This window comes from Manis javanica, chromosome 2, assembly GCF_040802235.1.
Source record: "Manis javanica isolate MJ-LG chromosome 2, MJ_LKY, whole genome shotgun sequence".
Taxonomy (NCBI): Eukaryota; Metazoa; Chordata; class Mammalia; order Pholidota; family Manidae; genus Manis; species Manis javanica.
The window spans coordinates 133834270-133860193 of record NC_133157.1 but is presented as its reverse complement, the minus strand read 5'-3'; the positions used below and the strand labels follow the sequence as shown (position 1 = coordinate 133860193).

Below are 25924 nucleotides of genomic sequence, written 5' to 3'. Positions count from 1 at the left end.
ACTAAAAACCTTCTGTACAGCAAAGGACACTATCAGTAGAACCAGAGGCATCTTACAGTATGGGAGAATATATTCATAAATGACATATCCAATAAGGGCTTGACATCCAAAATATTTAAAGAGCTCATGTGCTTCAACAACCAAAAAGCAAATAACCTGATTAAAATATGGGCTGAGAATCTGAACAGACACTTCTCCAAAGAAGAAATTCAGATGGCCAACAGGCACATGAAAAGATTCTCTACATCACTCAACAGCAGAAAAATGCAAATTAAAACCACAATGAGATATCACCTTACACAAGCTAGGATGGCCACCATCCAAAAGACAAACAACAACAAATGTTGGTGAGGATGTGGAGAAAGGGGAACCCTTCTACCCTGCTGCTGGGAATGTAAACTAGTTCAACCATTGTGGAAAGCAGTAAGGAGGTTCCTCAAAAAAAAAAAAAAAATAGAAATACCATTTGGAATTCCACTCCTAGAAATTTATCCTAAGAAAACAGAATCCCAGATTCAAAAAGACATATGCACCCCTATGTTTATCACAGCACTATTTACAATAGCCAAGAAATGGAAGCACTCTAAATGTCCATCAGTAGATGAATGGATAAAGAAGATGTGGTACATACACACAATGGAATATTATTCAGCCATAAGAAGAAAACAAATTCTACCATTTGCAACAACATGGATGGAGCTAGAGGGTATTATGCTCAGTGAAACAAGACAGGTGGAGAAAGACAAGTGTCAATGATTTTACTAATTTGTGGAGTATAACAACAAAGCAAAAACTGAAGGAACAAAATAGCAGCAGACTCACAGAACCCAAGAATGGACTAACAGTTACCAAAGGGAAAGGGACTCGGGAAGGTGGCTGGGAAGGGCAGGATAAGGGGATTAAGGGGCATTATGATTAGCACACATAATATAGGGGGGACACAGAGAAGGAAGCATAGTACAGAAAAGACAAGTAGTGACTCTCTTGCATCTTACAATGCTGATGGACAGTGACTATAATGGGGTATGTGGTGGGGACTTCATAATAGGGGGCGTGTAGTAATCACAATGTTGCTCATGTGAAACCTGAGTATACGATTATTTATCAATGATACCTTAAAAAAAAAACAAGTAGCATTCAAGGACATCTCTCTCAAAATATTACATGGACACAAGCTAAAGGAACAGAAACTTCAGTGAACATACGTGACAAGGAACAGCTTCACAAAAAATAATTTGTGAAAGTCTCAAAACGAGACTACAGCATTCAACAATGATGACGGCAAAGAGCAAACCATGGATAAGAAGAGAATGTTACTGCCCATGGACGGTGTGAGGCTGGTGGCCGCCCCCAGCGCACCAGGCCTGTGTCTTCACGGAGTTGGGTTGTTTGGGAATGCAGCCCAAAGCGGGTGGTAAACTCCATCTAAGGCTAAATACCGGCATAAGACCAATAGTCAATACACACCGTAAGGGAAAGTTGAAAAGAACTTTGGAGAGTTCAAGAGGGCGTGAAACTGTTAAGAGGTAAATGGATGGGGTAAAAAATATTTAAAAAAAAAAGAGAATGTTACTACATTATAAATATAACCAAATATCCAAGTTTCAATCCCCAAAACATCACTAGGCATACAAAGAAACGGAACAAAATTGTCTCTGATAAAGCTCAGATACAGGACTGACTTCATAAAAGACTAAAACGATTGTCTTAAATATGCTCATAAAGCTAAGGGAAAACATAGACAAGGAACTAAAGTTAATCAAGAAAACAACATATGAACAAAATTAGAGTATTAACAAAGAGGAATTATAAAAAGAGAACCAAAGAAGTATTTTGGAACTAAAAAGTACAACAGCTGAATTGAAAAATTCACTAGGGGCGCTTAGTAGACTGGGATGGAGACAAGAAAGAATTGGCAAATCTGAAGGCAGGATAAGTGAAATGGTCAAGTCTGAGGAACAGACAGAAAAAAAAAAATAAAGCTACTAGAGCCTAAAAGACTTATGGTGCATCATTAAATGGTCCCACATGTGCACTGCAGGAGTATCAGAAGGAAAAGAGAATATTTAAAGAAATAATGGCCAAAAACTCCACAAATTTTCTGAAATACATGAACTTACAAATCCAAGAGTTCAATGAACTTCCATGGGATGAACCCAGAGACCCACCAAGGCACATTACCATTAAACCATCAAGACCAGGGAGCTTAAAAGCTGCAAAAAAGCAGCTCATCAAGTACAAGAGCCTCATAAGATTATTGGCTGACTTATCAATAGAAAAACTTGCAGGTGCCAAAATAGAAAGATGATATATGTAAAGTGCTAAAAGAAAAGCTGTCACTGAGGACTCTATCCAGCAAAACTATCCTTCAACAACCAAAGAGAAGCTAAGCAATTACCAGGCAGACAAAAACTGAAGGAGTTTGCTGCCACTAGAACTGTCCTGCAAGACATGCTAACTGGCATCCCTCAAGCTGAGAAGAAGGGACCTGAGACAGTAACTCAAAGGCTGCATGAGGAAATAAAGCTCTCTGGTAAAAGTAAATACACAGAAAATTATAAAGCTATTATAATTTGATTCTGATTTAGAGCTCAATTTTTATTTTCTACAGGATTTAAAAGGCAAACGCATAATTATAAATCTATATTATTGGGCACAAAATAATAAAAGATGGGATTTGTGACACTAGTAACATAAGGCGGGGGAGAATTTCAATAAGTAGTTTTTGTGTGCTTCTGAGATTAAGGAGGCTTTGATTTAGATAGCTTTAACACCTGGGTGTTACACATAATTCCCATGGTAACCCTAAGATTAGATAAGATACATGGAATGGTTAAGTTTTTAGGATGAATGACTAAACTATCAATTATGTCATGTTGATGTTAACAAAGTTTCAATTTAAATATACCTTGCAGAGAAGTCCCAATAAGATTACATAGCCCTTTTGAGTCTTAAAACTCCCAAGATAAAACTTACACATTTGAAACATTTAGAAAAATATACAGAACGTAATTTCTTAAATGAACTTTAATCTAATATACACATAGGAATACTTAGTTGACTAAGCAGAAGATAAATCATTAAAGAACACAGTTATAACCAAAAATGCCCTTAACAGATGTAAAAACCTTCACACTGGGCAGAAAGTCAGAAGGATAAAAAAGTATGAATAGGTTTTATTCTGTATGGTAACTCCATTACTTTTCAACTGTATACTCCTAATTCACATACACAATAGCTTTAATAGTCTTTTCTACATAAGTCCGGTTAAACATCTACCTGTTACATCTCAGCTCTAGACTTACTACTGAAGTCCAACTGGCCCACCTGCCCACTTCACTGCTTTCTTGAATTTCTACCAGGTGGATTTTCCCTCCACAAACATTTACTTCTCCAGCTTTTTCCATCTCAAAATGCAGGAAACCACCATCCATCAAACTGCTCAACTACTCTTGTGTTATCTTGCTCTTACCTCGACCTTTACATCCTCTCCTCAGGTTGGTGCAGCAGATTCACCTCCAAAATAAAGGTGAAATCCCTTCATTCCTAGCCTAAGTCACCATCGTTTCTCAACTTCATTAGTTAATAGTTTTTATTTGGTTTGTTTCTATTACTGACATGCTACAATTCATTCTCTTAACATAATGAGGTCAAAATAATCTTCCTAAAATATGTCATGCTATTCCCTATCTAAAATCTTCCAGCTTTATTCCAAATTAATTTCTTCTACTCAGAGACAATGCAAATTGCTGCCACGTGGCTCACAAGAGCTGGGTTGTTTTTGGTACTATTTTCTACCCACTGTTTCACTTTTTAAATGGAATTGACAGATGCCAAAGAGGAAGTACTTTATCTTAAGTTTGTACTTTGAAGCCAGTTTGCCTGGATTGAAATCCTGGTTCTGCCTCTTTCTAGTTGATAGTTGAGTAAACTTGGGGAAATTAATTAAGCTTCTTCAGATCTCAGCTTCCTCTAGTAAAAATCATTTTTTGGGGCTCACTGTTTGGCAAAACTTGCAAATAGTTACTACTTAAGATTTTTTTTTTTGGTGGCAGGTGGTGGGATGGGTAGAGAACTGTATAATAAATAATTTTATCACTGGATAAATGCAAACCTGCTCCTGAATTATTCAGACATTTACTTGTGCATCACTATGGTGATTCTCCTCCTACTGAGACTGCATCCAACTTTGGGTGAAAGATTAAACCTCAAAGAGACTGGTCCCTAAATCAGACTGCTAAGCATACTTACTAATCACAGCAACTGACAACTACTTAGTATCAGTACTCAGAGCCACTAAACCAACTAAAATATCCTCATACTTAGATGCACTGTGAATAATGCTAGTTAGAAAAATGTTCACAGCAATGCCACTTATAATAGGAAAATAAACAATTTAAGTGCTCCACCAAAACCCTTCAAATGGCTTTAAGAAGTGATGGCATATCAACATAAAGAAAACACTACAAGGGTAAGTATGAGGCCATACATGATATGTCCTTCAAAACTATTTAAAAAAGGACACACATGGTGTGAATCCAGATGGTGTCTTATGGCACCTTCCAGCTCTAGTATTTAATGATCCTACGAAAATCTAAAGTATGCAATACCATGTAAAACTGGTAAACATATAATGCACATTTTAAGAAGCCTGTTGTCAGAGATGTGACCTGGACAAGGGATGCCAGGGGTACTGGGCAGCAAGGCTGGACCTAAAACTAGCCATATGATATTCTGTTACAGGATGTTAGCTCTTAGAAATGACAAAGAAAGCATGTATAGGCAGTACCAGCTGGAAATTGTTTCTCCACAGAAATGAAATATTGAATTCTGGCTGAAGACTTTCAATTCTTTTCCATATAGGTCTTATTGCAATTCTTCCCCATAAAATACTTTAAAAAATCAAGCAAAAAACCCCATAAAATGCACAATTTAGTTTTATGCCCTGCAATAGGTTTTAAAGACATTTGAATATAATTTGGGGCTGTAAATCAACCATGGGGAGGGAGATCTGTTTTAAAATAATTTTTAAAAACTATTTGTGCATAATTTCCACCTTAAGGACTACTAGAGGTCTTCCTTATATTTGGATTTTAAATTACTTACAATATCATAAAACTATTTTTTAATCAATATAAAATATAGTATGCAAAAAATTCTATCTATCTAACAGAATAACAATAATGAAGTATAATATTTGAAAGGGGGTATCATTTTTTAAAATTCTATCTTATTAAAAGTAGATCAATAATCCAATCCCCTCCTTTAATTTATACATGAACTCCTGATAATTTGGGCGAATTATACATCTAATCCTCAGGCTGATGTGGTTGGTCCACCTCCAAAACAAACTTGAAATCCCTTCATTCCTAGCCTAAGTCACCAGGTTTACTATAAATTTTGAAGGATTACTTAAAAATTTTACTTTTACTTAAAAATAGATGGGGATTTACTTTTTAAACTTTTTGTAAGACTTAAAAGATAATTTAGAAGACTGCCAAGCCAAATTTGGAGTGGATCCAAATGCACCTGACACACACATACGCGAAGCACAAAGCAGAGTTAACCCAATGGTCTCCGTGTTCTTACTCTTTCATTAGTAATAGCTGAAACATGACATCCATCTTCTCAGTAAAAGTGTACTAAGACTAGTGTGCTTTGAAGAGCACAAGTTTCAGAATGCAGACCTAATCATACACATTCTATAGGTCATCACTGAAACACTAAAAATAATCTGATGCATGTTCGACATGAAATGAACACACATGGCACACAGTCTTCTGCAGAACTATACACTCAACACACACTCAAAAGCCAGAACAGGATGTACAGTACAGACATTTGCTGCACACAGGTGGGTTCACCCACTTTTTTGGGCAAACTTGGACATTTTTTAGTTTTTTTACCACAAACATTTGTTGTAAGGAAATATCTGTGAGCCTTGGCTGTGATTAATCTCGAATTACCTGATTCAAAGCTGGGACAGAACTTGTCTGAGAAGTGGTTTGAGATATGGGACCATTCATCTGCAAAAGTGAAAACATCAAACACACTGTCACCAACAGTAAAGAAACATTTTCAAACCACAGTAATTTAGCAAACCAAAACTCACCACAAAAGCACATTTTTTTACATGACAAAGAAAGATGGAGGGGTCTTCACATTTAAAATACTTTGAAATTCTGACTGTACACCACAAGTAAAATTACTTGTAGTTTCAATAGGGAAAATTAAGAAAATATACTTTTCCCAAAGCCACTTAAAAATTTACTACTGTCTGACATGATAAAATCTTATAATAAACAAAGACAGTCAAAATAAAAAAATTCATACCGTAGCCTTAATTCTCTCTTGAAATACATACCACAACAGCTGTGATGCTATTAAAGTATTTATAAATCACTGCATTTCTCCTGGTGATTCATCATCCAAAAGCTTTATGTACCTAGAGTTGTAACTGCTACTTGTTTTTTTCTTAGTTTCCTCTACTAAACCACCCACAAATTTATTCAGAATATAACACCATATCTGCCCATGTTACTATTTCAATTTACATACTACATCCAGTGTGGACTCTGTTAGCAGAAGAAGAGAAGAGAGAAATGCAGGCCAATGCTGGCCTCAAGGCCCACTCACCAGATGAGTGCTGTCTTTCCCCTCCTGGACACGCTGGCCCTGTGGTTCAGCCACGACCTTAGCGTCCTGATCAGAAGTCATGAGCTGTTCACTTTGTGGCTCCACTGGAGAAGTTTCCTGTTAACTGGAGGAGGCTGTAAAACAACAGACAGTTAAAATGGTAACTTGATGTGCAGAGTATAACTGACTCTTACAATGAAATTATTAAGAAGTCTTAAAATCTGTAAGTTTTCCAGGATACTGTTTATCCCTCTGCAGTCTAAGTAGTTTAAAGAAATCTTCCCATAATTTACACTTTACTCACCCAAGAAATAATACTTTTTAAAAATAAGTTTCTTCTTCAAACGAATCTGGTTGGTGACCATGATGATATTCTAAGATTCGGACACATAAACCCATTCATGCCCATTTTTTAAAAACAGAAAATTATGAAGTTAATTGAACTCCAATTTGGGATTTGATGAATCCTATATTTGTATCTACATATATATGTATGTGTTTTTTGACCAGCCCCTATTAATTTCATTCTGTTTCAGGGTACAGCTACTGCTACCTGGACATCTGTTACTACTGTCCAGAAGTAACTAATTAAAAAGCAATCCCTTCATAGCCCTGAGCCACAGAAACTGAAAAAACTGAATACAGTGACATACAAGTACTGCAAAACAGCCTTTGTGAAGCATTCACTCACTCAACAGCTAGACACTGAACGGCACATGTAATAAATATCTTATTTGATTTTCCAGAATGGCTTGAGAAGTAACTGGCTCAAAAGGGATGATAAGCTTTCGTGATTTCATGCTACCAGTATCAGAACCGGGATTCTTGGACATCCAGGCCTGAATTCAGGCATTCTGCCTCTTGGCTATAAGCTACATTGTTCCACAGGGTAAAGAACTGATTTACCCAGACAGCTTTTCAGGATCCTCTGAAAACACAGGTTATCTGAGTGCAGAACGGAGTTGCTGAAAAATTAACGACTATTGTCTCACAAGGTAACTATACAGGTTTGTTTTTATGATGGCGTTCCCTCATCTCAAAAACCTGCTTATGAGAATGTCTCAGAACACTTGCTAATGAAATAATCTGAGGATAAGAGGCTGTTGTATCCAACTGCCAGGTATGCCATCAACCACAGAAGTGCAGAATCACTCAGATGCTGTGGGATGTGTTTGCAAGATGTAAACTATGAATAGAGAAAAGACATTTGAGATGAATTACATCTGTTTAAGGAACTCAATGTTTTCAAAATGTAGGATGAACGACCAATGTTAAATCATAACAGAAACTAACACCATTCTCACAAAACCATCAAATGCCAAGAATAAAGATACAGACCGGTACCCAGACTGACAAGTCACATAAGGTGGTAGGGATGCTATCACCACTATTAACTTCCAGAATTTTAAGATTCTCAAAGAGAATAATATTTGGTTGAAACCATGATAGCCAAAAGAGAAAAAAATCAACTATCAGAGTTCTTTATTATATACACTACCTATATTTTTTTCAAAACAGTCTAAAATTACACACCTCCCAATTAAAATAGTACCACCTCCAGACAGGAAGTGGTCTTGGAAAACATACAACAATGAGCCTGGAGTGAGATCTGATGCAAATGTATAGCAAAACAAGCAGAAGGATCCATGGGGTCCTGCTAAGTGGGCAGACTGGCTTCAACATACAAGGGGACAACATACACACACTGACCAAACTATGGCTTAATTTGGTTTGTATGGCTTTACCTGGGTAAAACAAAGTAAAGCAAAAAGACTGTCAGGAAAGCAGTACTGACAGGAGATTTGATAGTCTTAAATGGTAGCTTATGATGTTGTGGCTAAGTGTAATAAAAAAAGAGACCTACCTTTTAAAGCTGCATATTGAAATCTTTACAGGGAAACAACACAATCCTGTATTTTCCTCAAATTAATTACAGGGGCAGAGATGTAGGGATTCACAATTGTTCCTCCCAGGAAGGGGGGTTATCATGATATGATCCAGTCTACTTTTATATGTTTGATATTTTCTGTAACAAAAGGTTTAAAAGGTAGCCATGGCATATCTCAGTACAACATATACAGTGGTCCTAACTTGATCTACACATCCTATCCACATCAAGTAATCTTTACATTACACCATCATCTCTCTTAATTACTGACCTGACATATACCTAGTTAAAAAAAAACCGTCAACTGGAAAATTTTCAACAGAAGGGGTTACTGATACTCCATTTAAGCAATACAAAGATTCAGGCATTAAAATTAGACTTTATAATCAAATGTCCAAGTCTAAAATAAGACAAATCACAATGTACAAGCACTGATAGCAGTTCTAGTAAGTAACAAAGATACTCCTCACTACTTGTTAAGGGACCAAAACTCTTCTGAGATATGTAAGCTCTAACTATATAAACTACCGTGTCCTGGTATGGCCAAAAAGCTGATCTCAGGATTGTAAAGAGAAAAATGACAAAGCAAAGTATCTCCTGGCATACGACCTAGTTATGTGCAAACTGATAGAGTTTGGAGCCTCACAAAAAGTTACTTTCCTGATTGGATTTCATCCATCTGTATGCAAAAAAGTCCAGAGAGATGACACCCAAGGACCCTGCCTCCTACCTAGTGGTCTCTGCTGGCAACTCATTTTTAATCTCACCTGAGATTCCACTCTTCTGGTGGACTATGGGTCTCTTAGATTTGTTTCTAAAGAATTCTTTTCACATATATCAGAAATGTGTTTCATAATTAAAAATTTGTTAAGGTCTTTCCAGATACTCGAAGCAATCCTTAAGAATATATAACAGAGGTGGAGCCAAGATGGCGGTGTGAGTAGAACAGCGGAAATCTCCTCCCAAAACCACATATACTTATGAAAATATAACAAAGACAACTCTTCCTCGAATAGAGACCAGAGGACACAGGACAACATCCAGAACACATTCACAACTGCGAGAACTCAGTGCCTCGCGAAGGGCTGCTTTGTGGAAGTCTTGAAGGGACAGGGACCCCAAAACCAGATGAAAGTGTCCCGGGACACTTAGTCCGGTAGCAAGGAATCTGGGGATCTCTGGGCACTCTAACCCCCTGGGCAGCAGGGAGCACGGAGGGCCCTCACGGAGATAAATAGCCTCCTCGCCACTCCCCCTCAAACGCAGCTCCACCATATCAGAGCAGCAGCCCAAGGCAAGCCACTAGACGTCGCTGGTCTCCCAGGAGAGGAAGGTCACAAACCAACAAGAAGGAAAGTTCTTCCAGCCGTCACTCGTGCCAGCTCTGCAAACTATCTCTATCACCATGAAAAGGCAAAATTTCAGGCAGACAAAGATAATAGAGTCAACACCAGAAAAGGAGACAGACCTAAAAAGTCTTCCTGAAAACGAATTCAAAATAAAGGTCATAACCATACTGATGGACTTGCAGAGAAATATGCAAGAGCTAAGGGATGAAGTCTGGAGGGAAATTACAAATGCCCGGAAAGAGATTGCAGAAGTGACACAAACTCTGGAAGGATTTATGAGCAGAATGGATAAGATGCAAGAGGCAATTGATCGAATAGAAACCAGAGAACAGAAATGCATAAAAGCTGACATAGAGACAGATAAAAGGATCTCCAGGAATGAAACAATCTTAAGAGAACTGTGTGACCAATCCAAAAGGAACAATATTTGTATTGTAGGGGTACCAGCAGAAGAAGAGAGAGAGAAAGGGATAGAAAGTGTCTTTGAAGAAATAATTGTTGAAAACTTCCCCAAACTGGGGGAGGAAATAATTGAACAGACCACGGAAATACACAGAACTCCCAACAGAAAGGACCCAAGGAGGAAAACACCAAGACACATAATAATTAAAATGGCAAAGATCAAGGACAAAGAAAGAGTTTTAAAAGCAATTAGAGAGAAAAAGGTCACCTATAAAGGAAAACCCATCAGGCTATCATCAGATTTCTCGACAGAAACCTTACAAGCCAGAAAAGAATGGCATGATATATTTAATGCAATGAAACAGAAGGGCCTTGAACCAAGGATACTGTATCCAGCACGATTATTTAAATATGATGGAGGGATTAAACAATTCCCAGACAAGCAAAAGTTGAGGGCATTTGCCTCTCACAAACCACCTCTACAAGGATTCTTACAGGGACTGCTCTAGATGGGAGCACTCCTAAAAAGAGCACAGAACAAAATACCCAACATATGAAGAATGGAGGAGGAGGAATAAGAAAAGAGAGAAGAAAAGAATCTGAAGACAGTGTATATAACAGCTCAATAAGTGAGCTAAGTTAGGCATTAAGATACTAAAGAGGCTAACCTTGAACCTTTGGTAACCACGAACCTAAAGCCTGCAATGGCAATAAGAACATATCTTCCAATAGCCACCCTAAATGTAAATGGAGTGAATGCACCAATCAAAAGACAAAGAGTAATAGAATGGATAAAAAAGCAAGACCCATCTCTATATGCTGCTTACAAGAAACTCACCTCAAACCCAAAGACATGGACACACTAAAAGTCAAGGGATGGACAAACATATTTCAGGCAAACAACAGCGAGAAGAAAGCAGGGGTTGCAGTAATAATATCAGACAAAATAGACTTCAAAACAAAGAAAGTAACAAGAGATAAAGAAGGACACTACATAATGATAAAGGGCTCTGTCCAACAAGAGGATATAACCATTCTAAATATATATGCACCCAACACAAGAGCACCAGCATATGTGAAACAAATACTAACAGAACTAAAGGGGGAAATAGACTGCAATGCATTCATTTTAGGAGACTTCAACACACCACTCACCCCAAAGGATAGATCCACCAGGCAGAAAATAAGTAAGGACATAGAGGCACTGAACAACACAGTAGAACAGATGGAACTAATAGACATCTATAGAACTCTATACCCAAAAGCAACAGGATACACATTCTTCTGAAGTGCACATGGAACATTCTCCAGAATAGACCACATACTAGGTCACAAAAAGAGCCTCAGTAAATTTCAAAAGACTGAAATTCTACCAACCAACTTTTCAGACCACAAAGGTATAAAACTAGAATTAATTCTACAAAGAAAACAAAATGGCTCATAAACACATGGAGACTTAACAACATGCTCCTAAATAATCAATGGATCAACAAACAAATTAAAATAGAGATCAAGAAATATATGGAAACAAATGACAACAACAACACAAGCCCCACCTTCTGTGGGACGCAGTGAAAGCAGTCTTAAGAAGAAAGTATACAGCGATCCAGGCACACTTGAAGAAGGAAGAACAACCCCAAATGAATAGTCTAACATCACAATTATCAAAACTGGAAAAAGAAGAACAAATGAGGTCTAAAGTCAGCAGTAGGAAGGACATAATAAAGATCAGAGAAGAAATAAACAAAATTGAGAAGAATAAAACAATAGCAAAAATCAATGAAGCCAAGAGCTGGTTCTCTGAGAAAATAAACAAAATAGATAAGCCTCTAGCCCAACTTATTAAGAGAAAAAGAGAATCAACACAAATCAACAGAATCAGAAATGAGAACGGAATAATCACGACAGACTCCACAGAAATACAAAGAATTATTAAAGACTACTATGAAAACCTATATGCCAACAAGCTGGAAAACCTAGAAGAAATGGACAACTTCCTAGAAAAATACAACCTTCCAAGACTGACCAAGGAAGAAACACAAAAGTTAAACAAACCAATTACGAGCAAAGAAATTGAAACAGTAATCAAAAAACTATCCAACAACAAAACCCCTGGGCCGGATGGATTTACCTCGGAATTTTATCAGACACACATAGAAGACATAATACCCATTCTCCTTAAAGTTTCCCAAAAAATAGAAGAAGAGGGAATACTCCCAAACCCATTCTATGAAGCCGACATCACCCTAATACCAAAACCAGGCAAAGACCCCACCAAAAAAGAAAATTACAGACCAATATCCCTGATGAAGTTAGATGCAAAAATACTCAATAAAATATTAGCAAACCGAATTCAAAAACATATAAAAAGGATCATACACCATGACCAAGTGGGATTCATCCCAGGGATGCAAGGATGGTACAACATTCGAAAATCCATCAACATCATCCACCACATCAACAAAAAGAAAGACTAAAACCACATGATCATCTCCATAGAAGCTGAAAAAGCATTTGACAAAATTCAACATCCTTTCATTTTAAAAACTCTCAGCAAAATGGGTATAGAGGGCAAGTACCTCAACATAATAAAGGCCATATATGATAAACCCACAGCCAACATTATACTGAACAGCGAGAAGCTGAAAGCTTTTCCTCTGAGATCAGGAACAAGACAGGGATGCCCACTCTCCCCGCTGTTATTTAACATAGTACTGGAGGGCCCATCTACGGCAATCAGACAAAACAGAGAACTACAAGGTATCCAGACTGGTAAAGAGGAAGTTAAACTGTCACTATTTGCAGATGACATGATATTGTACATAAAAAACCCTAAAGACTCCACTCCAAAACTACTAGAAATAACATCGGGAATACAGCAAAGTTGCAGGATACAAAATTAACACACAGAAATCTGTGGCTTTCCTATACACTAACAATGAACCAATAGAAAGAGAAATCAGGAAAACAACTCCATTCACAACTGCATCAAAAAGAATAAAATACCTAGGAATAAACCTAACCAAAGAAGAGAAAGACCTATATCCTGAAAACTACAAGTCACTCTTAAGAGAAATTAAAGGGGACACTAACAAATGGGAACTCATCCCATGCTCGTGGCTAGGAAGAATTAATATAATCAAAATGGCCATCCTGCCAAAAGCAATAGACAGATTTGATGCAATCCCTATCAAATTACCAGCAACTTCTTCAAAGAACTGGAACAAATAGTTCAAAAATTCATATGGAAACACCAAAGACCCTAAATAGCCAAAGCAATCCTGAGAAAGAAGAATAAAGTAGGGGGGATCTCACTCCCCAACTTCAAGCTCTACTACAAAGCCACAGTAATCAAGACAATTTGGTACTGGCACAAGAACAGAGCCACAGACCAGTGGAACAGAGTAGAGACTCCAGACATTAACCCAAACATATATGGTCAATTAATATTTGATAAAGAAGCCATGGACATACAATGGTGAAATGATAGTCTCTTCAACAGATGGTGCTGGCAAAACTGGACAGCTAGATGTAGGAGAATGAAACTGCACCATTGTCTAACCCCATACACAAAAGTAATTCAAAATGGATCAAAGACCTGAATGTAAGTCATGAAACCATAAAACTTTTAGAAAGAAACATAGGCAAAAACCTCTTAGACATAAACATGAGTGACTTTTCTTGAACATTATCTCCCCAGGCAAGGAAAACAACAGCAAAAATGAACAAGTGGGACTATCTTAAGCTGAAAAGCTTCTGTACAGCAAAAGACACCATCAATAGAACAAAAAGATACCCTACAGTATGGGAGAATGTATTTGTAAATGACAGATCCGATAATGGCTTGACGTCCAAAATATATAAAGAGCTCAACCACCTCAACAAACAAAAAAATAATAATCCAATTAAAAAATGGGCAGAGGAACTGAACAGACAGTTCTCCAAAAAAGAAATACAGATGGCCAAGAGACACATGAAAAGATGGTCCACATCACTAATTATCAGAGAAATGCAAATTAAAACCACAATGAGGTATCATCTCACACCAGTAAGGATGGCTACTATCCAAAAGACAAACAACAACAAATGTTGGCGAGGTTGTGGAGAAAGGGGAACCCTCCTACACTGCTGGTGGGAATGTAAATTAGTTCAAACATGGTGGAAAGCAGTATGGAGGTTCCTCAAAATGCTCAAAATAGACTTACCATTTTACCCCAGAATTCCACTCCTAGGAATTTACCCAAAAATGCAGCACTCAAGTTTGAGAAAGACAGATGCACCCCTATGTTTATCGCAGCACTATTTACAATAGCCAAGAAATGGAAGCAACCTAAGTGTCCATAAGTAGATGAATGGATAAAGAAGATGTGGTACATATACACAATGGAATATTATTCAGCCACAAGAAGTAAACAAATCCTACCATTTGCAACAACATGGATGGAGCTAGACGGTATTATGCTCAGTGAAATAAGCCAAATGGAGAAAGAGAAATAAATACCAAATGATTTCACTCATCTGTGGAGTATAAGAACAAAGGAAAAACTGAAGGAACAAAACAGCAGCAGAATCACAGAACCCAAAAATGGAGTAACAGGTTCCAAAGGGAAAGGGACTGGGGAGGATGGGTGGGTAGGGAGGGATAAGGGGGAAAGAAGAAAGGGGGTATTATGATTAGCATGCATAATGTAAGGGGAGAAAGGAGAGGGCTGTACAACACAGAGAAGTCAAGTAGTGATTATACAACATTTTGCTGTGCTGATGGACAGTGACTGTAAGGGGATTTGAGGTGGGGACCTGGTATAGGGGAGAGCCTAGTAAACATAATGTTCTTCATGTAATTGTAGATTAATGATAACAAAAAAAAGAAGAAGAAAAGGGGGATTACTCCCTGATAGGATAAAACTAACTGCAAATCGCCAGTTAATGCATGCTTTAAATATCTTTAATTTTGTTCATTTAAAGGGTGTCAGATGATGAGCTATGGAAGTACATTTTTCTGATAATATTCCTTTCTCTTAAAAAAAAAAAAAAAGCATTTACTGTGTGAACTCCAATAAGTTCTTCAGAATGGTATAAAGGGCATATCAAAGTGTGGGCAAAGGGTTTGTTTGTGTTTATACAGAGGATCAAAGCCTAATTTGGTTACCCAGAAAACGAATTAAGATACGATATGAAGAAGAACTTCCAACATCAACATTCTCTGGAAGAGTCATTCCAGAAGATGATCATCAAAAAACTTCAACAAAGATCCCAGTGCTGTTGCAGTTGTAGCTGCATTCATCCCACCGGTTCCTGGACTTGCCATTGGAATGAAGAAGGAGATATCTAAGCTGGCCTATGTATATAGTAAAACAACAAATTTGACTGAATCTATACTGTAGGAACTCAACCAATAATTAGGAGAAGTGCAAGTTACAGCCCTCCAAAATCTTGCAACTATAGACTATCTACTGTTAAAAGAACATATGGGATGTGAACAGTTCCCAGGAATGTGTTGTTTTAATTTGTCTGATTTTTCTCAAAATATTCAAATTCAGTTAGACAATATTCATCATTCCATTGTTAAGTTTTTACAAATGCCTAGGGTGCCTATCTGGTTCTCTTGGTTTCACTGGATATGGCTGGTAATTGTGGGTCTGCTTTGGTTATGTAGCTGTATTCCTATTATGTTAATGTGTGCACGCAATTTAATTAGTAATTTAAAACCTGTTACACTACAAGAAGATATGTCAAAGACATAATCAATCTTCCCATGTTTTCTTCCACCTGCTACTTCTATAGCTTCTCTTCTTCCTTCATAATTACAACCCCTAAGTAGAATTCATGCCTTATATCAAAATTACCGAGTATCATAATTCTTCCAAGTGGTAAAGATACCTCAAGACAAATGCTGGGCATAGAAGCCACAGGGCATAAATCTGCAAAGAAGTAAAAAGCTAACCTTTTCAAACAATATTGCTTCTCTCTCACTCACCAACTTTACATTTCCCTGTATGGCCCCAGAAGATGACTAGTTAGCCAGAGACGGGTAAGATTCCTCAAGGGAGGAACAATCTAAGACAAGCACAGTCGCAGGGGGGCCATCAGGTGAGAAATTGGGGACCAACACAGGTGAGGCTTAGAACCTCACCCCCCATTTTGAGAGAAATCTTCTGCATCCGTGGATGTTTTGTTGCCCTTGTCTAGCCTGGATTAATACTTAGTGTATAGGCACACACCTGATCATCTATATTTGCCCTCTTACAGCACTAAACTATGTTTTCTACCTTTATCTTGCATCTACATACCACTTCAGCACTTTATTGAAAAAAAAATGATGATAATAATAATAAGGGAGAAATGTGGGATTCACATATAAATCAAGTATAAAAATCAAACGAATACTCATATTTGACCTGATTGTTTATAGGTCATAATGCGTGATCAAAACCAAAAGTTTCTGTGATGAATGCCCTTGTACTGTTCACCATGTAAGAATTTATTCACTATGTAAGAATTCGTACACCATGTAAGAACTTGTTCGTTATGCTTTAGAAGATTGGAGACTGACGAGAATTAGACTTGAAATGGATTAATGATTGTACATTGAGCATTGACCCCCGTATACTTAATTTTATTGTTGTTAACAACCATTTGATCAATAAATATGAGAGATGCCCTCTAAAAAAAAAAAAAGATTCATAAAGTAGTATGCAGCCTGAACCTCTCTGGGCACTTCTGCTGCGAGAGGAAGCAGTCCTGACTGCGCTTTAGGCTGTGACGCCGGGCTCTGTATGATGGCACATGACCACCTCACACAATGGTTGCCATGGATACAAGCACTGCTCGTAAAACAATCACAGATGACAGTCACACTGAACATGAAAAGCGCCGTGCTTTGCCCGGACATTTTGAATGTATTGTTTACTTTAAACTTCATAATCCTTTTCCCAAGGAAGGTCAGATTTCCGGTTCCTATCTAACCATTGAGGGAGTCACACGCCCAGTGAGGTTAAATTGTTTCCTTAGGTAACTGGCATTAAGGAATAGAAGTGTGTGATGTGAACCCAGCACTCACTCTTTCTGGAAAGTGTTCTCTTAGCCACTACGTGTAGTTCACTCAGATTAAAAAGACATTTTTATACTTGATACAGATCACAATATTCACGCATGAAAGCATAGGCAAGATGACGTTATGGCAGGGTTTCGAAAAAAGACAATGTACATACCCAGTGTCTACATGTCAAAATATTATCTGTACTAAATATTTTCTGTAATTCCCATCTTAAATATGAATTCTGAGGTGAGAATTTTTGCTGAGACGTCAAATGCAGTCAGTAGGAACAGCAGTTGTACTAACTGCGTTTTTACACCCTAAAACACTAAGAAAGAATCCGGCAAAACAGTTTTATGCTCACCACCATGGGGCGCTTTTGATTAAATATAAGGGTTTGGGCAATTCGCCTTTTTTATTTTATCCAGGTTTAATTTTTAACACTTATGTTTTATTCAGCATGGAAAATCTTCCTTTGTCAAAAAAGGAACAGATTATTGTGGTGTCCAAAATTCACCTGACAAATGCATTGTTTAGAATTTTGCTTATGACATTAATAAAAGAATCATTTCTGTGTGCAAAAAAAAAAAGAAAAAAATCAAACGAATAATCATAATTGACCGGATTGTTTATAGTTCATGATGCATGATCAAAACCGAAAGTTTCTGTGATGACTGCCCTTGCACTGTTCACCATGTAAGAACTTATTCACTATGTAAGAACTTGCTCACCGTGTAAGAACTTGTTTGTTATGCTTCAGAAGATTGGAGACTGTTGACAATTAGGCTTGGGGTTGATTAATGACTGTGCATTGAGTCCCCTATACAGAATTTTATTGTTGTTAACAACCATATGATCAATAAATATGAGAGATGCCCTCTCAAAAAATAAAAATAAATAAAAAATAAAAAAGAATATAAAACAATCTCAAATCCACTTACCTACATATAAAGTCAGTGGCATAACTATCAAGATAATTATTCTAAGTGATTTTAAAAGCATTTTAAATCTTAAAATCTTAAATCTTAAATTCTTAAAAATTCTTAAAAATTCTTAAATCTTAAAAATTCACCAAGAAATCTTAAAATGTAGTCAGTAGGCTTGCTTTTGGAGGTAAATGTTGGTATTACTTTTGAAATTTTTATTTTAAATATTATACACACATATACATATTATAATATGATAAAGTAAATAAGGATTACATTGTTAGGTACTCAGATGTTGAGCATAAAAGGAGATACAAACATAATATCAAATAAGCTAAGTAAAATCCAGATAATCTTTTCAGTGGGGAATGTAACTTTAAACTACAACCTAGATTTTCTGTGACCTCCCCAGTTTTCTACTCTGTCCTCTTTCTGTGTGTGCCAGGACCCAACCCAGGCACATGCTGTATCCCCGCTTTTCTGTCCACCACTAGGGCTGCTCCTCAGCCTCTCCCCATTTTTCACCCACACTTTCCTAGAGTGCTGGCCCATCACTGCATAGAATGCTGCTCAATCTGAGAGGAACCTGGGATAGCCCACTATGAAAGCAAGGGAGCTATCAAGAGACTGCTGTGGGCACGTCACAGCAATGGGAACTTCAGGGAGAGATTGATGGTAAGAACTTATTCACTATGTAAGAACTTGCTCACCATGTAAGAACTTGTTCGTTATACTTCAGAAGATTGGAGACTGTTGAGAATTAGGCTTGGGGTTGATTAATGACTGTGCATTGAGTCCCCTATACAGAATTTTATTTTTGTTAACAACCATTTGATCAATATATATGAGAGATGCCCTCTCAAAAAAAAAAAATCTCTTGGACATAAACATGAGAGACTTCTTCATAAACGTATCTCCCCAGGCAAGGGAAACAAGAGCAAAAATGAACAAGTGGGATTATATCAAGCTAAAAAGCTTCTGTACAGCAAAGGACACCATCAACAGAACAAAAAGGCATCCTACAGTACAGGAGAACATATTCATAAATGACAGATCCAATAAAGGGTTGACATCCCAAATATATAAAGGGCTCACACACCTCAACAAACAAAAAGCAAATAATCCAATTAAAAAATGGGCAGAGGAGCTGAATAGACAGTTCTCCAAAGAAGAAATTCAGATGGCCAACAGACACATGAAAAGAAGCTCCATATCACTAGTCATCAGAGAAATGCAAATTAAAACCACAATGAGATATCACCTCACACCAGTAAGGATCGCCACCATACAAAAGACAAACAACAACAAATGTTGGCGAGGTTGTGCAGAAAGGGGAACCCTCCTACACTACTGGTGGGAATGTAAATTAGTTCAACCACTGTGGAAAGCAGTATGGAGGTTCCTCAAAAAATTCAAAATAGAAATACCATTTGACCCAGGAATTCCACTTCTGGGAATTTACCCTAAGAACGCAACAGCCCAGTTTGAAAAAGACAGATGCACCCCTATGTTTATCACAGCACTATTTACAATAGCCAAGAAATGGAAGCAACCTAAGTGTCCATCAGTAGATGAATGGATAAAGAAGATGTGGTACATATACACAATGGATTACTACTCAGCCATAAGAAGAAAACAAATCCTACCATTTGCAACAACATGGATGGAGCTAGAGGGTATTATCCTCAGTGAAATAAGCCAGGCAGAGAAAGACAAGTATCAAATGATTTCACTCATATGTGGAGTATAAGAACAAAGAAAAAACTGAAGGAACAGAACAGCAGCAGAATCACAGGAACCAAGAATGGACTAACAGTTACCAAAGGGAGAGGGACTGGGGAGTGTGGGTGGGAAGGGAGGGATAAGGGGGGATGGGAAGAAAGGGGATATTACGATTAGCATGTATAATGAGGTGGGGCACAGGGAGGGCTGTGCAACACAGAGAAGACAAGTAGTGACTCTACAGCATCTTACTACACTGATGGACAGTGACTGTAATGGGGTTTGTGTGGGGGACTTGGTGAAGGGGGAAGCCTAGTAAACAAAATGTTCCTCATGTAATTGTAGATTAATGATACCAAAATTAAAAAAATGTAAAAAAAACAGCTAAAAAGAACAAACAGAAAAGTTTTAACCAAATAATCTCATGTAATATGATAACTTTATCTGGATGCATATTCAAATTAAGTTTAAAGTGACATTTTTGACAGGAAAATTTAATGTAGCTTAGGTAATAAAGGATTTTCAGAATAACTTAATTTTGCCCAGTGCAATCAAGGTCCCATAGCTGTTAATTTTTAAAGGTCTTATCTGTAAGAGACATAAATTAAAAGGCTACAAGTAAAATTATACATCTGGGGTTTTCTTTAAAATGTGCTAATAATTTTTTTATAAGTTTAAGGAAAGAGAAGAATGAAAATACAGAGAATACAAACGAAAAGGAAAACACAAGAATGCAGTCATGTGGTGGCCACCTGCTGAACACAGTGAGGCTAGTCCTGCCCTCTCAACTTCCATGGTTAAAATTCTCCATAATAAAAAAGAAAAAGAAAAATCTAGGACATGGTATCAACATACATCTAAAACCTCACACACCTATTGCTAAAATCTGTACTAATGAAATACTACAAAAATGTGTGAACCATTTTATGAAAAATGTTCATAGCAACTTCAGCAAAAAAAGGAAATAAAAACATTTAAGTGTAGAAAAACAGAAATTGATGCATTACAATTAGTTAAAATATTCACAAAATTTACATAAAGTAAAAAAAGGATATAAAACTATAGACAGTATAATTACAACTATGTTTAAAAATCCACATAACTAAATTTAGAAACAAAACAAAGGAAAGCAGGAAATGTATCAGATGACTAATAGTGTTTGATTAAAACTGGAGGACAGTGTTTAAGTTGGTTTCGTTTCTGTGGTCTCAAGCTTTTTAAATAATTTGTTTATAATCACATATGCCTAGTAATAAAACCTGTCCAGCTTGCTGAGGCCTCGTGTACCAGGCAGCCTAGCCCTTCGGGGTCCCACGGTGCCTCTCCTAGAGAAGGGTCCAGGTCCCATTCCAGCTTGACTGACAAACATTAAGGAAGCTGTCTTATGGAAGGCCCAACATTTTCTTGTGAATCTACCTCCCCTGGTCTTGTTCCTATGACATGGGTTCTCAAAATAGGCTCTGGGCTCCATTAAGAGTCCCAGAGACCCATTCCAGACCAAGAGGTCAAAATAATTTTCATAATAATGCCAAGATGTTATTTACCTTTTCCACTCTCCTCACAGAAGTGCAGTGGTGTTTTGGTGTAGTATCAAAGAAGAACATTTAAGGTTATACGAAATGACTACTAAAATATTCCTCACTTTTCCAACTATGGATTTGTATAAGACCAGGTTTCCTTCTTACAGTTCAACCAAAATAACACATCTCTAATGCAAAAGCAGAAGAGATTCTATTACATCAGACATTGAGAGACTTACAAAATTATAAAACAATGGCACTCTCATTAAATTATTTTGTTTTGGAAAAAAGTGCTATCTTTTCATAAGCAATGTTATTTATATTAAATGTAATTGGCTTGTGGTTATTACTAAAGAAAAACATATTTTTAAATTTCTGAGTCTTACTTTTTAATAGAGATAAGCCATATATATAAACAAAAGTTCTTAGGGATACTCAATAATGTTTAAAATCGTGAAGAGATCCAAGACCATAATGTTTGAGAACCACTGAGAGAGCAGATAAAAGTGCTTCTTCTGACAGGACAGACGCCCACCCAGTGCTCACACACGGATGGGAGACACAGCATGCTCGCAGACGGGAGATGTGCTGGGCTCATGATGCAACAATGCAATCCCTGGCCAAATCACTCCCACTTTTTTTGCAAAAATCGATGGACTCACCCTAAAATTCCTACAGACCCACATGGGACCCAGAACAGCCACAACAATTTGAAAAGAACAAAACTGAAATATTAACACTTCCTGATTTTACAACTATGGCAATCAAGACAGTGTGGTGTTTTGCGTAAGGAAAGACATACAAATCAATGGGAAGAGAACTAAGAGTCCAGAAATAAACCTTTACATTTATGGTCAGTTTTCAAAATGGAGAGAAGCCCATTCAATGGACCAAAGATGGTCTTTAACAACTGGATAGCCATATGCAAAAGAATGAAGCTGGACCCTTATTTCTCTATTGTACAAATTAACTCAAAATGGATCAAACACCTAAATGTAAGAGCAAAAACTATTAACTCAGAAGGAAACACAGGAGCTCGGATAAGCAATGACTTCTTAAGACACCAAAAAAAGGCAAACAAAACAAAAGAAAAAAGAAACTGGCCTTCATCAAAATTAAAAACTTCTGAGCCTTCAAGCATGCCATCAAGAAAATGAAAGGTAACCTACAGAATGGGAGAATATACTTGAAAATCTAATCTGATAAGGGACATATATCCGGAATAAAGAATACCTAAAATTCAATAATAAACAACAAATAAGTAAAAAATGAGCAGTCTGAATTGACATTTCCCCAAAGAAGATAATCAAATGGCCAACAAGCACACAGAAAAATGATCATTAGGGAAATGCAAACTAAAACATGAGACACCACTTCACACTCACTGGGACAGCTCTAATCAAAAGGACCAATAACAAGCATTGGCAAAGTTGTGAATTGGAATCTTTATAAGTTGCTGGGGGGAATGTAAAATGTAACAACCACTTTGGTAAACTGTTTCAGAATGTTCAACATAGTTACCCTACAACCCCGGCAATGCCACACATAGGTATATGCTCCAGAGAACTGAAAACATTCCCCCGTCAAAACTTGTACATGAACATTCACAGCAACAATATTCATAAGAGCCAAAAAGTGTAAACAACCCAAATAGTAAACTATTAGAGGTTAAAAGCCTTATTTTCATACATGTGTCTAGTATACCTCAGTCAATTTCCAAGTAACAATCGCAGAATCAGTTTGAGAATTCAGTAATTTCTAAAACAATCAAAATAAAGATTTCATCCTTGTAAACAACATGAAATTCTTTATCATGGTCACAAAGGGTGGTGTGGAAACAAGGATTCAGCAATTTGGAAAGAACCAGCACTTGGATCTTCATTATGTAACTATTCTACGTTCTCCACGTTGACTGTTTCCAGCTTACTCTTAATTAGTTAGGGCTCATGCCCATTTAGCAGACTGGGAACTGGAGTTCAGAGGTAACTCAGGTCACAGAGCTAGTGAGTACAGGGAGCTGAGTCATACACACACCTACAATTCCTGTTATTCCACTCTAGTGCTTATGAGCTCTGAAGTGCAGGCAGCTCACCCTACGACCCAGCCAATGGGTATGTGTTCCACGGTAACACGACCTCATGACCTAACGACCTCAGAAGCACCTGCCGTTTCCCTAGGTGGGTAATATTTTTATTGCACCAATGTGCAGATTATGGTTTTGGTTTTTAAAATAAACATTTTTTAAGAAAACAACATAGTGACTAAAACAAAAGTCAAATAATTCATCCTTTATACAATAAAAACAGCGATCTGATTCAGTGCCGAAATAAAAACTGTCTTAAAAGATGATATATTTCACCTTACTGGGGAATTTTCAAGTGTCCAGATAATTTTTGCTTTATGAGTTGACCTTCAAATGTATGCATTTCACGTGAGATTCCACTATAGGGGGGCAGATACAGACCCTCTGTTCTGAATCTAGACAATTATTCTGAAGTTGGAAGTCCCCACTAGTACAGAAACTCCAGGCTCTCTATATTCACCACGCTGCCCTATTGAATGTGTCCTGCTAGTTCCCCCTCATTCCTTCATGCACCCATGGGCTTCTTTGCCCCTTACAGCAAAGACCACTTGTGTGCTCTTCCCTGCTATCCTGAGTTTCTCAATGGCATCTATGAAGTCCATCTTCTCATGTATAGGACTCAAGAGAAATATATAACCCACCAAGATATGTTAACAATTTTCCCCAAGGGCTTCCTTTTGTCAGTAAACACTCAAATACATAGGGTTTAACTGCAGTGTTTTCTAAACACTGTTTCTGTAGCTATCTCTAGGTGTATCTGTAGGTATCTGAAGGCTCCTCTGTGACTAGGAGCGGTTAACTTCAGGGAGAGAGCACACACAGAGATGGGCAGGACAAGATGCTACAACACAGACTTGTTCTAAGAACCCCAGCATAACTATTAGGATCATTTTACCAAAAAAATGGTAAATGAATATTCAACCAGATGAGTAAACAGTTTTACCTAAATATGGAAAATGGGCTGTTAAGAACTTAGAGATGACCCTAATTAAGTACTGTATGATCCCCTTTGAGAATCAATTAGGAAAAGTCAAAATTTTTTCTTTCAATTTCTAAACACGCTTTGTAGAAAGTTTACCTATCAGATCTTTCAAACAAAATAAAACATGAAAAAACAAATGTGGTCAAGAATCTAAGTCAAATCTCAAAGCATGATTACAGCACTTTGGGACTGGAAGAACATTTGTCAATAGTAGCTTTCTGTTATGAATCAAAATGGCCACATCTAACTGGAGAGGTGAGATGAGATGAAATTCTAAGACAAAACCACAGCTCTTCCTTCTGAGCCCTGTGCTGCTGGCTGGCCGGTTCACCCCAAGCTGTCCAATCTGAAATGCACACACCTGCCCTACAGCAGAATGACCTGAGTCCCCCATGGCAGGCCAGTCTAGCTACCTTCCCCCGCTCCTTCCAGAGTACGCTCTCAACTGGATGTGTCGGCCTGAGTCATGGGAATAGTTACAAGAGAACAGAACAGCCACAACTTCAGTTGCTTCTTTCGATTCAGTACTTCTGTGATCGTCCATTCTTCCTGCTGAGTCTCCTCACGGTAATGTGCCAAAGACAGAAAGGAACCTGACTGTGGTAGAACAGTTGTTTAATTGCACATTTAAACTGGCACCCAGTAGAGAAAAGTTCCTAAGCACATGCTGCCAATAAACTTCAAGATAAATTTTTTAAATTCCCTTTTATACATGTACCTGTGCTTTGCTGAAAAGATAGCAGTGGAAAAAAACGACCTACTGATCTGGCTCTGCTCCTAAGGAGGGCATAAAATCAGACACAAGATGCAAAAACTTTTTTCTTAGCTAAATAGGAATGGAAAAGTATCTACATGGGAGGTATACCCAAAAAATTATATTTTAAAATGTTTTCACTAATGGCTTTTAATTTAGAACTTATCTAGTAATTCCACACAAGAAAATGAAAAAGATCCATTCCACCTTTAAGACTCATAATTGGTTTAGGACATACTATCTTGCCTTGGAGAAAAAACTATTTGGAAAGATCAATTTGGCTAGGATTCTTACTAAAACACAAAACAGATTTTACATCATCTCATTAACCCTCTGACTAGGAGGGCAGTATTTTATCCATTATATCTCTAACAAACTCTGGTACCTAGCCTAAATATTATTTGAAAGAAGTGAAACAATATGAAGAAGATTAAAAAATCCTATCTCTTACTTTGCATGTGACTGGAATGTCTACTTTGTAGAAGTGAGTGCAAAGTTAACAGAGGGAATCACATCCTTAGCAATGTGGCCTCTCTGCCCTCAAGGTGTCATTTCTGCTCTTACCATGCATGGGTCATTCCTCTTCCATGAGAAGAACACCTCCTGAAGCAGCACACACTTTTTCA

At 37.4% G+C, this 25924-nt stretch overlaps 1 protein-coding gene across 2 annotated transcripts in view; it reads right to left on the bottom strand.

The window, feature by feature from the left end:
- Window positions 1–25924, bottom strand: part of LARP4B (La ribonucleoprotein 4B) — a 114776-nt gene that overhangs the window by 76211 nt on the left and 12641 nt on the right. For both annotated transcript variants that reach the window (XM_073229482.1, XM_036993700.2), the window contains exons 2-3: window positions 6637–6770; window positions 5967–6026 (exon numbers count right to left, since the gene is read on the bottom strand). In XM_073229482.1, coding sequence (XP_073085583.1) covers window positions 5967–6026; window positions 6637–6717 — 141 coding nt within the window. In that variant the 5' untranslated portion in view covers window positions 6718–6770. The remainder of the gene's footprint in view (window positions 1–5966; window positions 6027–6636; window positions 6771–25924) is intronic.